Source organism: Bactrocera neohumeralis, chromosome 6 (assembly GCF_024586455.1).
Source record: "Bactrocera neohumeralis isolate Rockhampton chromosome 6, APGP_CSIRO_Bneo_wtdbg2-racon-allhic-juicebox.fasta_v2, whole genome shotgun sequence".
Classification (NCBI taxonomy): domain Eukaryota; kingdom Metazoa; phylum Arthropoda; class Insecta; order Diptera; family Tephritidae; genus Bactrocera; species Bactrocera neohumeralis.
In genome coordinates, this window is record NC_065923.1 from 76,672,079 (window position 1) to 76,687,294 (window position 15,216).

The 15,216-nt window shown below is 41.5% G+C and overlaps 1 protein-coding gene and 1 pseudogene across 1 annotated transcript in view; one reads left to right on the plus strand and one right to left on the minus strand.

Annotated features, from left to right (window-relative positions):
- LOC126761409 (beta-1-syntrophin) overlaps positions 1-15,216 on the minus strand; it is a 118,469-nt gene that overhangs the window by 81,401 nt on the left and 21,852 nt on the right. Inside the window, exon 2 of the mRNA XM_050477544.1 lies at positions 122-649. Coding sequence (XP_050333501.1) covers positions 122-381 — 260 coding nt within the window. The 5' untranslated portion in view covers positions 382-649. The remainder of the gene's footprint in view (positions 1-121; positions 650-15,216) is intronic.
- LOC126762844 (uncharacterized) lies at positions 5,765-12,942 on the plus strand (annotated as a pseudogene).

Consider the following 15,216-nt stretch of genomic DNA (forward strand, 5'->3'; position numbering starts at 1 on the left):
ACGAAATGCACAATTAAAAAAGGCACTTAATTGCAAAATGGCGAGCAACGACTGCTTATAAGTATATACCATATATGGTATATATATTTGGATGGCTACACAAGCACTACCAGCTACTTACCCCAAAGTGCCATTCAGTGTGGTCGATTGGTCCACACTGATGGCCGCCGCATCGCAGGACTCGTCCAAACTAATTGCCAGAAAGTCGGTTTCCAGCGCCACCAGCACACGATACCAGGCGCCTCGCACGCGCGTCTCCAACGTGCCACAACGCATGCCGGAGGGCGAATGCTGTGCGGCGGCGGTGATGGCAGCTGTTGCCGGCTGCTGTGGATTTACGCATCCAGTCAGTGGCCGGCCAATGGCTGAAGATTCCACCATCGCGTGGCGTGGTGCGCCGCAACAGTTCAGCCGTCAATGCGTGGCTATCACGGCCACTTACTTTGTTGTTGCGCGCTATGGAAATTCGCAATAACGTTGTGGAACCTTTGATATTGCGCTTGTCGCTGTCGCTGCTGCCAGTGTATTGTTGGCTGAGTCAAAGTGAATACTAATGCCGCGCCTCTGACACAATAAACCGTTATTGCATGATATGTAATGTTTGATAACGCTTTGAAGCGTGTGATTTTGACACGTCCACAGGCGGTTGCTGAAATCGAAATGAAAGCATCGATAAGTGAACTTTTATTTAAAATATGAAATGGAAAGAATATTGAACATAAAGGAGAAAGCTAGAACTCAACCAGTGATCGGATTTAATAATGAATGCCAACTAACTTTTTCCTTAACAATGCTAACCAAACCTCATAAAAACAGCACACAACTGAACTAACAAGTGATTAAATCCGCAGCAGTCAAATACTAAAAGGCGAATTTCGATTTCGGTTGCAGTTGGCAAAACCTGCTGGCGGTACAAGATGAAACAAACCATCCAACTGTACAACCAGAACACCGCAACGACTCCCGAAACTCCCGAAACCCACGCAAACAACTTATAAATAACAGAAAATCTCGAACTTTTTGGTAGACAAACAACGAACTGCGGCTGCACATGCAGACCCCAGCATTGCTGGGTGGCAATAAAAATGCAATAAAGCCAAACTAGGAGTGAAAACACAACACAATAAAATGAAATTAAAAGCTCGGCACTCAGCTATCAATAAAGTGTTTGTTTGTATGTATTGTAGTGTGAGTTTGAGCAACCGTCAGGCAACAAAAGTCGCCAACCGACCGAGTGATTGCTTATGGATATGAGTGGAGGTGTGTATTCGACAGTGCCATACACTTTGGTTACCGCAACTCGCATGTCTTTAGTGGATCTGGAAACGGTATAAACAACGAACGAACTATGCTGACATGTACTATGTGAGCTCCACGCTTACTTTGAAGCATTAAAATTGTTTTAGACCCAGAATATGAAAGAAATAATATCGAACATGAAGCAGTTAGCTGTGTAAAATCAGTTAGGCTTAGTTATGTTAGCTTAAATGGTCCTTCCTAACAGGGGTCTCGCTTGGACAGCTCATAATTTCAATACGTTTTGACACCTAGCACTCATGTAAATTTTATCATAAAGACCAGCCTGTATTGACGAAGCGCTTTGAGCCAACACAAATTTGCTGAGCTGGCTAATGTCAGTTGCGACTATGTTACCTGGTTCACCGAAGATATGACTGCCGAATTGTAGCAACCACAGTTTTGAAAAAGCTTGACAATGCAGATGTTGCCACCTTACCTTCTTCCATTAAACTTTGAAAATTTGCGACCGCATGAATGCTTATTGGAACAAGCCCCTCAAGAACTCCTACGATTGCGACAAGATCAGCTTTGCTAAGCGCAAACAGTTCAGTAGAACTCCTCTGTTCTACCAAAAGTATTCCGCAGACGCGCAGAGGCTGTTCGTCAACTAATGCCTGCTAAGTGTACATAAGATCCATAGGTTCAGAGCTAGAACGCAAGATGTCAACGGAGATCCAACTCGTTCTCTATCCGTTCTGAGCGGCATAAGGATGCCCTGTCTTGCAAGCTCATTGGCTTTGCAACTTTCAGCGATTCCGCTATGATCAGGCATCGCTGGCAAGTCTGGTAATGAGTAGCTTGATACCATATTATAATGACTCCGTGACTAACTTTGAGCGTACAATTTACGAACTAACACTAGTATTGCCGCTTTGTTGTCCAAGTGAATGCTGCTTACAGCAGCTGCAAATGAAGCCATTCGGAAGAACGCAGGGACCGCTGTTATTGAATTGAAGAATTATATTTTTCACCTTTAAATACCCTTAAAGCGAGCTGCTCTCAAAACGGTTTCATCCAATATGATAAGGCATAAGAGCACACCAAAGCAAAGCTAAGCAAAACAAATTTTTGTTGTCAAATTCAATTTACATTATTCGCACACAATTTATTTTCCACTCCGCACGTGCCTTTTACTACATGCAGATGCGCGTATGTAGGTTGTTATGCAAGCTATGTATTTTTATTGGCGAATTTCGAAATAAGTCAACACAAATGGCCGGCTGACATGTGAATTCCCACAACTCTAATTGTGTCAAATTAATTTTGCTTTCCTCAAATTTCAAGAAAATAAAATGGAATGCAAACAATTCCAAATATGACCACAAAACATAACTTTACACGCCACACACACATAAGCAACGAAGCACATAAATGCACATAAGCAACGCAGCCCACACACTTGTGCATGTTTATACACAAATCAAGTCATACTCCATTTCACTTTAAATTTCCCCTTGGCGCTGAGTGCAAATTGTTCGTGTCGTGAGCGTCTTGGGAAATTCGCATGCGAGTGTGTATATAACACATACATACATGCATATAAATGATTTATAATTTAAGGCTTTTGTGTGTGCTTTAACAAATTTTGATGAAATGTCAGCTTCGCTGCGGCACGTTGACGACATTGCCACACAGCCACATCGCTAGTCGGACTGCTATATGAGACTGGAGCTCTTGAGTTGAGACGATTTATAAGCACAGCGAAATTGTACTTGACTTCATTTGCGCATTGATCGGCAGCGGCTTTGATTTATTGCCACGCGAGCGCAATAAAACTTGCTGCACATTATTGCAGCAACTGTCAGCGCTGTGGCAGGTGAGGTCATGGCCATTGTAAATATTGTTGATTGCTTGCATGCCGTAAAAACGCTGCCAATTTGTGCGCTTTTATTGCGTGAAACTGAAGTGACGTCCATGTGTCGAATTTCCGCGGCAATAGCGAGCGAACGGTGAAAAGTAACGTAAAGAGCTTGGCAAATAATCCGTCGAACGCGGCTTGGAGGCAACAACTCAAAAGTGTTGCAAAGCCACTCAGAAATTCCAGCGAAACCGTAAACGAAAGTGCGTTAAGTGGAACGCGGCATGAAGCAGCAACAATACAAGAAACAACACCTAACCTAAAGGCATGCGACATGAAACCATGTAAACTGCGCGTGGCACAACATTGAGTTGTGCCAATAAAAATCAGTTTCTTGCACTTACGTGCAACAGGCGAACAACAAAATGGCCATAGGAAGAAGAGCATAATTATATGGCAACAACGATGGCAAACCTCAACGAGAGGACGGTGGACTAGACAACATAGGGATCTGGATTTCCACCTGACCCAAATATTAAGCGGGCATGGGTGCCTCAGAGGCTACCTATACAATTTTCTGATGGTTCCGTGGGAGAGCCTTGAGTTGGGAGTAGGTTAGGTTTAGCAGATTAAAGTTCTACACTCCGGCTTCAGATGCTTACCCCTACTATAAAAAAGGGTACGAGCCAGGTAACCACTAGTCTGATCCCTAATCCTCAAAGGTGCCACGTCTTTATGGCATCCCGAACAAGGCACTTAAAATCGTTATCAAGCATAACAAGAGGGTTTTCACCGACCATTATGTACGAAACAGTACCTCGTCCTTTTTAAAAGCCAACTAAACTGGCGAAAGAGCTGAGTGCGTATGCACCACTTTGCATTATCGAACGATAGCTAAAACATTATTGGCTGATGAAGAAGAGTCTTCTAGCTGACTTGGCTGAAAATTAATTTGGCTTCAGAAGACATCGGTATACCATAAATGTTGTCAAATAATTTACGGGTCTACGGCCAAGGCCGTAAAGGCCAACCGATGGATGGCAGGTTAAGTACCGCAGGATACAAAGTCCATTATTATGAAATGTGCTGTACGATGTGGTTTTACGTTTACTACTGCCAAACGAGGCACAGATAATTGGCTATGCTGATGACATTGCTGTAACTATAGTTGCTAAAAAACCTTTGCAAACTCAGAGTATTTTCAATGAGATCGTATGGAAAATTAAGGATTAGTTCACTACAATCAAGTTGCAGCTTGCCAGAGAAAACACAGAAGCAGTGGTTATCACGAGGAAGAAAAAAAGCTAGAAGCCGTCATCCTGAGTAATGATGGTGGCCCTAGCCAAAGTAGGAGAACTCCACTAGCTAAGGTTAGCCATTAGTACTGCTGTACCCGTCTCGTATATCGTGGACAACCCTGCGTCAAAAAACCTTTGTCAGTAAGGCCAAGACGGTATTCAGACTATGAGTTGCGAAGGCGTTTAGAACGACATTGCTATAATATTTGGTCATATGCCACCAGATGTAATGACCTCGGAAACTTTAGAACGAACAGTCTGAACTAAGAGACAACACAGAGAGATAGACTTCTATTTAACGCAGATCTTGCCAGGCCATTGCTGTGTCAGGTAGTCACATTAACGAATCTGGATCTTCCTTTTTTAGCAGTGACGAAGGAAATGCTCGAGGTATGTAGTGGAGATAACATTCCCACTTCGGTTAACAACACAAGCCGAGGCTCATAAAGTGAATTTGCACACTTTCAGTTGATGCTTAATCCTTGTACACGAAATTGTTAGAGGCACTTCGTTAAACTCCATATATTCATAAAGCGCACACACTCGCACGCACATTTTTATTATTATTGGTGTGTTCTGCAACAATTGCAACCACCGTTGTTCCGTCCGCAGAAGCCTCCTTTCAGTCTCCACACTCTCTCGCTTCGTTGCTTACGAGCAGCGCAGAAGCATTCGTCGAGCAAAAGGCAGAAAGTCACGTCTAAGCGCGTGTTTACGACATTGCGAAAATTCAATTTCATAATTCTGCCCATAAGCGATTACCAACACTAAGGAAGAGCGCGTAATCTGCTGCTCACAAGCACACACACGCGCTCGTCCAAAGGGAGACGCAAGGCTGCAATCGCTAACAGTCCTTCCCAGTTTCACACTTTTCACTCTCTTGCAAGCAATTTGAACTTCGCACGCTCATCACACCCACGGATCCACCAGATTAATAGTACTGTCGGTGTTCTTCCATTTTTTATGCAGCCGAAATCTATCTTTCAGCTAAAGACCGCTGAAAGCGATTTCAACTCATCTTTACTCGGTTTTTTCTTAGGCCCAATCTTTGTCGTTGGTTTGACCATGGTCTTCGTCCGGTTGGATTTTCAACTCTTTCGTGGACTTTTGCCACTGTTTTATAGACTGCTTTATTTTCCACTCCTACTTACTGAATTTTGTCCAGGGCCTAATCTGTATCGCCGACAATGTACCTTTGGCCTTCCCAGGATAGCGTAGGAAAGCTTCCTCTTACGTAGTATTTCAACGTTTTTGAGATCCCAGTCTTCATGGCGAAAGTAAGCAGAAAGAGCGGGAAGGATATATACCTCTGTCTTAGCTAAACGCCGTCTCCTCGTTGCGGCAAGACCTACTGTAGAAGCCAGTTCAGATGCCAAGTCGCACCGGTGAGCAGCAGCAACGTCCGTTACCCACTCAACAACCGCCAGCTAAGATGATTTTCGCTGACCTCTTGACTAACTTTCAAAACATGGTAAGCAGAAGAGATCGGGCACAACCAAGAAAGTTTTGATTTAAAATTCCTTTCTGTTTACTCAACCGGTGAATCTACCGCGACTACTTTAATCGTCAGGCTTTCCCAACTTTATTGAACACATACTCCGGCCACACAATCAGTTACTAGTTTGATAGCGGTACTTTTGACATTTAATTCGTGCTGTTTTTTCATCCCGACTGCAGCCGAGCACTTTCGTTAAAAACTAAAATACATTCGCTAACCGATTTGTTCGATAAGCAGCCAATAAATGACTGTACATTAGCGCGCCAACATCATTAGTGGCAACAATGAAGTGCTCCCGTTACCTACACATATCCCATACCAGCCCGCTAAGGACGTCGTAAAGGAAGCGGGCGCACACCATTTATCAACTAAAGATTGCCACGAATGGAGCAAAGCAATGTTAAAGGAACAACTTCATAAAGAGTCTGACAAGAAAATAGCAAAAGTCACACACCAATAACAAAAACAAATACAAGAAAAACTGCGGTCAAACCGAACTATAATACCCTTCACAAATACAAAAGGTTCCACATAAAATCTTGACTTTTAGAGGTCAGTTTGTATGACAGCTCTATGATATAGTGGTCCGATCTTAACAATTTCTTGAGAGATTGTACCGTTATTTTGATCAATAAATTATGCCCTTTTTTAGATATCTCGTCAAATTAAAAAGTTGATCATAGCCTGAAAATGCCAGGCGTTATGAAATAAACACCTTGATAGGGTTTGAGATCAATCTAAAACCCCTGCCGTATTTTGGGTCCGGCACCCGGTTGCAATGCAACTCTATATTCAACTAACAAAGTGTCAGTTCTTCCTGCATTTGGGTTTTAACTACAACCACCACGACACTAATTCCCAGTTAAACTCCGTCTAGAGGAGATCACACCGTCAACAACTTATAGAGTGGCTCGAGCTACCCAAGTAAAGAGTCCAGCATAAGGTTCCAAATATATGGACCACAGATGGAACCCTGCGGGCAGCCACGAACCACTCCAATCTCCACACTCCCATTCATGCCGACTAGAGAGGCCTTTCTGTCAGAGTACCTTCCGGACAACCAAGCTCTGCAGCCGTTGCGCCACTCAATTCCAGATTAGGTAGTCAAACGCCCCCTTGAAGCCAACAAACATGCCAAGAACATACTTGTTGACATTCTTCCTAACAACATATTGGACATGAAAGCATTCATCCTCTAAACTGCGTCATTTCCTGAACCCATACTGCGGACAAATAGACAGACAGACATCTTTAAATCGACTCAGCTCGTTATCACGTCTCCGTCTGGGTGTTTAAATTTAAAATATTTCATGACAAACTTGAAGTATCGTGTACAGGGTATAAGAAGAAATAAAAAATCTTCACTGCCATTGTTATTGTAGGTACGTTACTTCCCTGCTTCGGAAACGCAGTGTCTGTTGGCGTTGTTGGACGTAAGGCGTCAGCTCAGAAAGCTTTAATCATTTTCAAGGGTCATTTTTCGTACACAAGGGACACCTACGTGAAAAAAGGTATGCCTAAGGCAGCGGTGGCAAGGATGACAGCGACACACACACAAATGACAAATCCGCAAATAAGTTGGGCCGATAGAGAACGAAGAAATGAAAAAGGTATTAAAGATAAGCGGCGAGCAGCAGTGTGAGTATCCCAAAAGTAGACAAAGCAAAAAAGGCGTTGGCGCGTATTAACCGTTACAATTATGTGGGTGCAACGGTACAATGTATGCCAGGCCACGCAGTGTATGTGTGGTGTGTGGTTGTGCAGGAGGTGAGGCGACTCGTGTGTGCCTGCAGGCGTAATTAAGCGCTTATTCATTTGTTAAGACATTTCACACCGACATATAAATATATACTAGCGTGTATAGATATATATTACATATATGTATGTATAACTCAAATGGAGTCAGGTGACAAATGTCCTTTATAACTGTCAAATAAGTATGTACCAAGCAAATAAAACATATCTTTACGACCCAGTGGTGTAATAAAATCAAAGTGGAGTGGGAGTAAGACCTTGTTGTTGTTGTCAATGCCATTTAGAGTCGCTTTTTTGAAATATTACTTATCATCAATAAAGTAGTAGCAATGAAAAATTGCGCTGCCTACACTTTATGCGACACAAAAACAGTAAGTCTCTTTCTCTCCACGCTCAGCCTCTTGCTTTCTCATGCTCACCGCTCTTAATTCATTTGTATTTTTTATTGCTGATTCGATTTTGCTGTCAGTCATTCAAAAATCTTATGATTTCTGTGGCGCTTTTTGACTTTTCCAACTTTTCACAGTCGAGTCGGTTCTTGGCGAAGGCACTTGTAATGCCGAGCTCAATACAAGGAGGCAGGAAACTCAACACAAGAAGGCAGGCAGGGAGTTACAAATGCCAGCTTGATATAGCGAACTTTTGCTTGTAGAAATCAGAAATCAAAAAGCACGCTGCATTGGTGAGATTGTTGGGAAGGGGTGAAAGGTGTTGTCGCCGCGGACAGAAATAAAGAGCATAATAAAACTTTTTATTGCTTTTTGTTAGCAGCGACATCAAATTTATACATACTTTTTATTGTTTGTTGATGACAAAGTCGTGAAGCCGGCGCGCTTGTTAACGCCTTACGGAAAAATCACACAGATTTGTAATGTAATAATGTGATTACCTTTTTATCACGTAAATTTCTTACCGCTAACTTGTTTGTGCACGTATTCCCACTTTAATTTATACTTTTGATGAGTTGGGGATTTTAAATCGTGCAAATATGAAGCAGAAAGGTATGTGTGACGTATTAAGTCTGCCACTTTGTTACGTGAAGGATAATTGACACTTCCACAGGAGCTTACAGTGTGGATAATTTATATAAAGAGTGTTCCAAAATTAATGCATGATTAGGATTGCCGCCATTTATGTAGTAAAGAGTTGACAACCCTAAAAACGAATAGATAACTTACAGTTGAAGCTTAGTAAAAATGTATTCTTTATTGAACAATATTCCAAGAAGAAAAGCTTGGCGACCGCAGTTCAAAAGAGAGTTAGAGAGATGGCAAAAGAGCTCGACATCCATTTCGAGTCCTTTCGAATGATTTTGGTGGATATTTTGGGTATGAAACGCGTTCTTGCTCGATCCGTTAGGATAAAGCTGACTTTTTTTTCAAAAAGAGTACCCTAAACAGGTATCTTTGGACACTCTTGATCATGCGAATTCCGATCCTACATTCATGAAAGGCATTATAACTGCCGATAAAACACGGGTTTATGAGTTTGATATGCAAACAAATCAACAATCATCGGAATGGAAGGAAACACGACAAAAAAAAAACACGCCAAAGCCGCTCAGTATTCCAAGTGTTGCTCATTGTTTTTCTCGATATTCGTGGGTTAATGCATCGAGAATTTGTTCCGAAAGGACTGGCGATCAAAAAGGAGTTATATTTGACTATATTGAGGCGTTTGCCTGTGAACATCCGTTGAAAACGGCCAAAATTGTGAAGAACAATTCATGGATTTACACGATGATAATGCACCAGCGCATCGAGCCACGATTGGCCGAATTTAAAGTCAAAAATGCAATGAATATCATCGATCAACCACCGTATTCACCAGATTTGACTGCGTGTGATTTCTTGTTCGCCAAACTGAAATTCTCCGCTCCGTGGAAACCGTTTTCAGTCGATCGTAGTGATAAACCAAAATTCGCTGAAGGAGCTGAAGGGGTTCCCAAAAAGTGCCAATGAAAAGTGTTTCGAGGACTTTTTTTGTTATTATTTCCGGGTAATTTTTTGTCAAGAGATGTAAGATATCTCACTTAAAGTTTACGAGCATCTTTTTCGGCTAATGGTATGTAGTGTTAGCAAAAATTTATTACAGCGGGTCAATACTAAACCTAGCTCTCATATAACAAATACCATACTCCGACACATACTTAATCACGAGATTTAGGCTGGTGAGTAGATTATCTCACTAATCGACTAGATTTAACAAGATTTCGAAAAAAATTGCATTTGTTAATCTTATCAGCGGGAAGATTTAAAGCTAATCTATTGAAAATCTTCCTGACTCTTATTTAGTGCCATCTGTTTGGCAGTAGAGAAATTTGACATATAATCGCAGCTGATTTAGACACTACAAACTCTAAAAGTGAAAACAAGATTAAACAAAAAATAAAATAAAAGTAAAAGATTAAGGAATTATCAAAGAAATAAGTGAAAATGCTTGAAGGTAGTATCAAAAAAATAAGGAGAGCAATGTAGTGTGAGGCGGCCACAGCCGATCTAAAAGAGTTTTGGCGAAAAAAATGCCATAAACTCCGAACGGGTAGTCAAAAACAGCTAATTTATAAATCTCCAACGGCAGTGAAGACAGTCTATATTAGTCTATTAGCCTTATAGTATATGAAGAGAATAAAAATAATCAAATTACTTAAAATTTTTGGTGGGAACATGATATAAAATAAAAGTTTCATCCTTCTATGCTGTATATATCAGTCAATATGTAAGAGTTAAGCAAATTTAAATCAACTTATAATATTGGATATATCATAGTTTGAAAATCGGTCCACAAATTACCCCGGTTCATATACTTGTATAACACAAACGTATAATGATTTTCCTTATTCTAAGTAATCTCTTGTCGAATATATCGTTGCTTATGCCGAAAATGTCGATCCATGTGTAAGTTATCTTCACAAAATTATGTAAAAATACGTAGTATTCTGGAGTATAACTGAATTATGCCCAAAGTTAACGCAATCAGTGCAAATCTTCTCCTATCCTCTAAGTAACAGATAGAGTAATTTTCGCCTATCCAGCTTGCTTTTAACCGTGTATATGGAGTAATATGTGTAATTTCCGAAGATATTAAGTGCACAACTTTTTCTAAAAAGTATGTGGTTTGGTGCGGCATATGTAAAAAGTTGATGTTGCACTCTGTCCAAACCTTCTATCCCAATTAAAGTGATTTTCCACTTCTAGTTAATGTTTTTCTCTTATAATCAACATATAAAATTTAGTTCTCTGTAAACTTTCTAATACTCTCAATAAAAATTTAGTCTCAAATCACATAAAAAGCGTTTTAAATATCTTTAACTATACGTATGTATACATGTATATGCCTGAGTGAGAAAAACTGTGTAAATGCGTATGTATTGGCAGAGCAAAACGCTTGTAAACGCAAAGTAGCGGTTGTGCGGCTGTGCGGTTGTGCACTTCAGTTCGCAAGTATTAGGAAACAAAAGAGTAGTAGAGTTCTTGTCCAGCCATGTTTACAAACTTAAAAAGTGCAACAGGGTGGAAACCCTGAGAAGAAAAGCAACGAATGAATGCGTTGTGAAGTGGAAGAAAAGTCTGGCCAACAAAATTAAATGCTAGCTGCACAACAATTGTGAGCAGTTTGCAAAAACAACAAATGAAAACTAAAAACAAGAAATAAAAGCAAAAAAATTAAAAAAACACACGAAAATAAGAAAAAGCAAAAAAATAATAACAACAAAAAATTACCAAAAACAACAATAACAGTCTGCATTACAAATACAGGAAATTGAAATAGTGCACTAGCAAGAAATAAACAAGCTAAACTTTGCAAAGGACGCCGAATTAATGACTTTTATTGTGAAAATTAATAGTACAGACTCGGAAATATACAAATGCAATTTTAAGAACACAATATATGTGCGACCGAAAAGTCAGTATTACTCAGCGGAGCTTGAAATATATAAATAGGAAATGTTATATTACTCCTCCGTAGCCTATAAGTATTCTGGTCAAGGTCATATATATATCCTTCTATGAAAAGCACATCGATGGTCTATTGCCCTTGTATGTCCTTGTACGAAGGCACAATAGACCATAGATCGCAGTGAAAAGCCTCAATTTTCCTATGGAAAGCCTTTTAATTTGATGAGATATCTCCATGAAATTAAAAACGAATTATAACCCGAAGCAAGGCTATAAACTCCGAAGAAATTGTTCAGATCGTTCACTTATAGCGTATAGCTGTCATACAAAATGACCGATCAACGTTCTGAACAATGAATGACTAAACCCATACCAGAATTATGAGCACCTCTAATAGCTCGCCCGATATTACCATCGCTAGTGGTAGTCTGATAAATAGCATAACCTGATGACGTATGCTAACTCTCGCATCAGATCATTTGCTTATAATTATCTTGATCGAGCAACCTCCCGACTTTATCTCTGTGGACAACTGCACCTTCGTTAACTTTAATAAAGCTAACTGGGTCGGCTTCCCAAAGAGAGCACCTTCACCGCACTACCCATTCTAACGGACGTAATCGTTGGCGAACGTCAATTCCGCAAGATTATCGCAGCTGCTACCGCTCGCTTCATCCCGGCTAGAAAAATCGCGGAACTCCGCTCCAATTTCCCTGCCGAAGCAGTTGTTTTAGTTAATGGGCAGGACACCTTACGCCATGCTGATCTCTGTGATCCCAAATAAGGAATCTCAATTTGGAGATTCGGCAAATGACAAGATGGATAGAGCACCTGAAGTCTTGCAAGCTCTCCACCGGTGTGAGTAAGCTTTGACCTACTGTCAAGGCTTTGTCTAAGCCGAAGAGACATAATGACCGAGCTTAAATCCACTTCAATGGCCCTGCCTCTTCGGACCCGTAGAAGTGCGCGAGCTATTTTACACTGGATACCAAGCTACTCCCGAACTTCACGCAGCACCTGAGTCTATCAAACTATCAGCATTGGCTTCCGAAAAGTGTTTGGCACAACCACAGCACTTAGCGTCCCCGATAGTTAATGGCCTTGACCAAAAACCATCTTGCGAGAGGGCGGTCCTCACAGCGTTGGACTTGTGAAGAGCCTTTGACACAGTCAACCACACAACACTACTTGACGACATCAAAACATCAAAACATCTACGCTCTCTCCAGGGCTGAAAAGGTGGACCTGTGCGGTCGACAATCATCCATACTGTCTAGAGGTAAAAATTCTAAATTGAGATGAATTAAACTGGGGGCTCCGCAGGGTGGTGTCCTCACCATGTGGTTATATGCTATAAAATCTGATTCTGTGAATAGTATTATAGTTTCGTTCTAGTCGAAGTTGACTTCTTTTTCTTGTTTTTAATATATATCCCCCACAGAAACAAGGCAATTTTCCCCCCTTTAGTTTAACGCAAATGCACAACAACATGCTTTAACATATATCAAATGATCAAATCAAAGCGACACTAATTCACTCATACCCGCACACTTACGCCTACATACATATACAACTCACCCTCATTGCCACTGAAAGCCGCATACACAGACACATTCATGAAAGTGAGCACAAAGTGCATGAAGGTGAGTACAAAGTCGACGAGGGTGTAGGCAAAAACCAGCGAGCCACATTATTGGCAGCGAACTACAAATTTGCATGGCTAGGCTCATGCGTATACAACAAGGTATATTATTTGTTTGTATTTGTGCACGAGACAGACGGTGAAAAAAACTGAATGTCTAGTTAAATGCTTTTAGGCGCTCAAGCGAGCTCACACAAAGCAAGCGCGCACGTAATGGTTAACTGACTGGCAGCATAGCACGAAACAAAGAAACAAAGGCAAATTTATATGTAAGTTTGAGTGAAGTGAAAATGCCTCAATGTTGTAGGATAAATGCAGACAACACACGATAGACAGGCAGCAGCTAATAACAGCGCACACACACTAATACACTTGCAGTTACACTTTTGCGATGTCTTCGCGCTCACTGCTTCTTCGCTTGCGGCTGTTTGTCTTTGCTTGGCGTTGCTTGCTGACGACTGGCAGCATATCAATTTGCGACTATGTTGTTGGTAATTGTCACTGGAACAGACTCCCGCAGGGGCGATTGCGTTCGAATAACTACAAATGTACTGAGGGGAATATGCCGCCTTTGCAGCGGTAAAATAAGGTGATTATTCCTAAATTATTTTACTTTCTTCCATGTGGCTTTCATGCTAATCATGTTGAACCATAATTGTACATGGATAATTATGGTTGCGGTCTTCTGACTGAATATCCGGAGTTGTAAGTCCATCGATCGGCTTGTACCGCAGCTACATATATGCTATAGTGATTCGATCTAAAATATTTTTTCGGAGATTTTGCCATTTTCGTTGCAAACTTAATATACCCTGTTCCTGGCTTTTGATAATGCGTCCCAAGCAAGCGTCATCAAGGCACTGGAGAAAAGGAATGTGGCGGCTGCAGTATGCAGATGGATAGACTGCGTACTAGGATAGTGAAAACCACTGTGGTGGAGGGTAGGATTCGTCTTGGTACTACAAGGGGATGCCCACAGACTGGAGTTCTATACCCTCTACTATGGAGCCTAGTAATATATGAGATGGGATTTGGTGCCAGGAGTATGCGATGACATTGTCATAATGAGAAGAGATACATCTGCGAACACTTTCTTCTACATTGTCCAAAGGGGATTAAATCTAGCAAAGGGATGGTGCCATATGGAAGGATTAAATATCAACCCTTTCAAAAAAAAACCAGCTTGAGGCCCCTTGAGGCCCCTAACGCTTGGTGTCAGGTAGTTGGAGGTGTCAAAAGAGGTCAAATTTCTGGGCCTCATGAAGCTGTAAAGACTCGCCTGCGTCTGCGTGCGGGGCAATGGCAACTTGCCCAACCGTAGCTCTTTAAATCATTCCTGAGCTCACACCGCTACATCTATTGATTAAACAAGCAGCGAAACATGCTGATCATGGCAGCACAGGGTTTTAGAAGATAATGTCGTCTGAACAAATGATGGCCTTATGGAGAGGGTGAACTTCATAAAGAAGTTTAGAGTTACTCTCGGAAGAAAGGCAGATTGGAGTGATTCCACACTCGACCTACTACCAGTGGTACATTGACGGCTAGAAAACACCGAAAGGCATTGTAGCTGGCTGTTTTCAGACCATCTTTCATGCGTGCAGAAATCAATTTTCATCGCAATTATCGCAACCAGCATGTCGCTATCCTCAGCGATAATCAAACGGCACTAAAAGCGATCTCAGCTTATGTGGTCAAATCGCTTTTAGTGGAGCAGTGTATAGGAAGGCTGAATGGCCTATCAGTTTGGCAACCGTGTACACCTGATCTGGGTGCCGGGGTATAATGACGTAACCGGCGATGAGCTGACCAACGAACTAGACCGCTCTGCGGCAGCTTCACGGATGATGACGGCAAAACCACACCATAAAGGAATTGCTCCGCACGAAGGAGAGAGTGTGGAGAGAAAGGCTCTGACAGGTAACAGTAATACTACTACTGAGAGCTTACAACCTGGCAAGCTGTAGAGATATAATTAACCTCTCCCGAGACAAACTTCGCTCTATACAGGGTACTGCAGGCTCAGG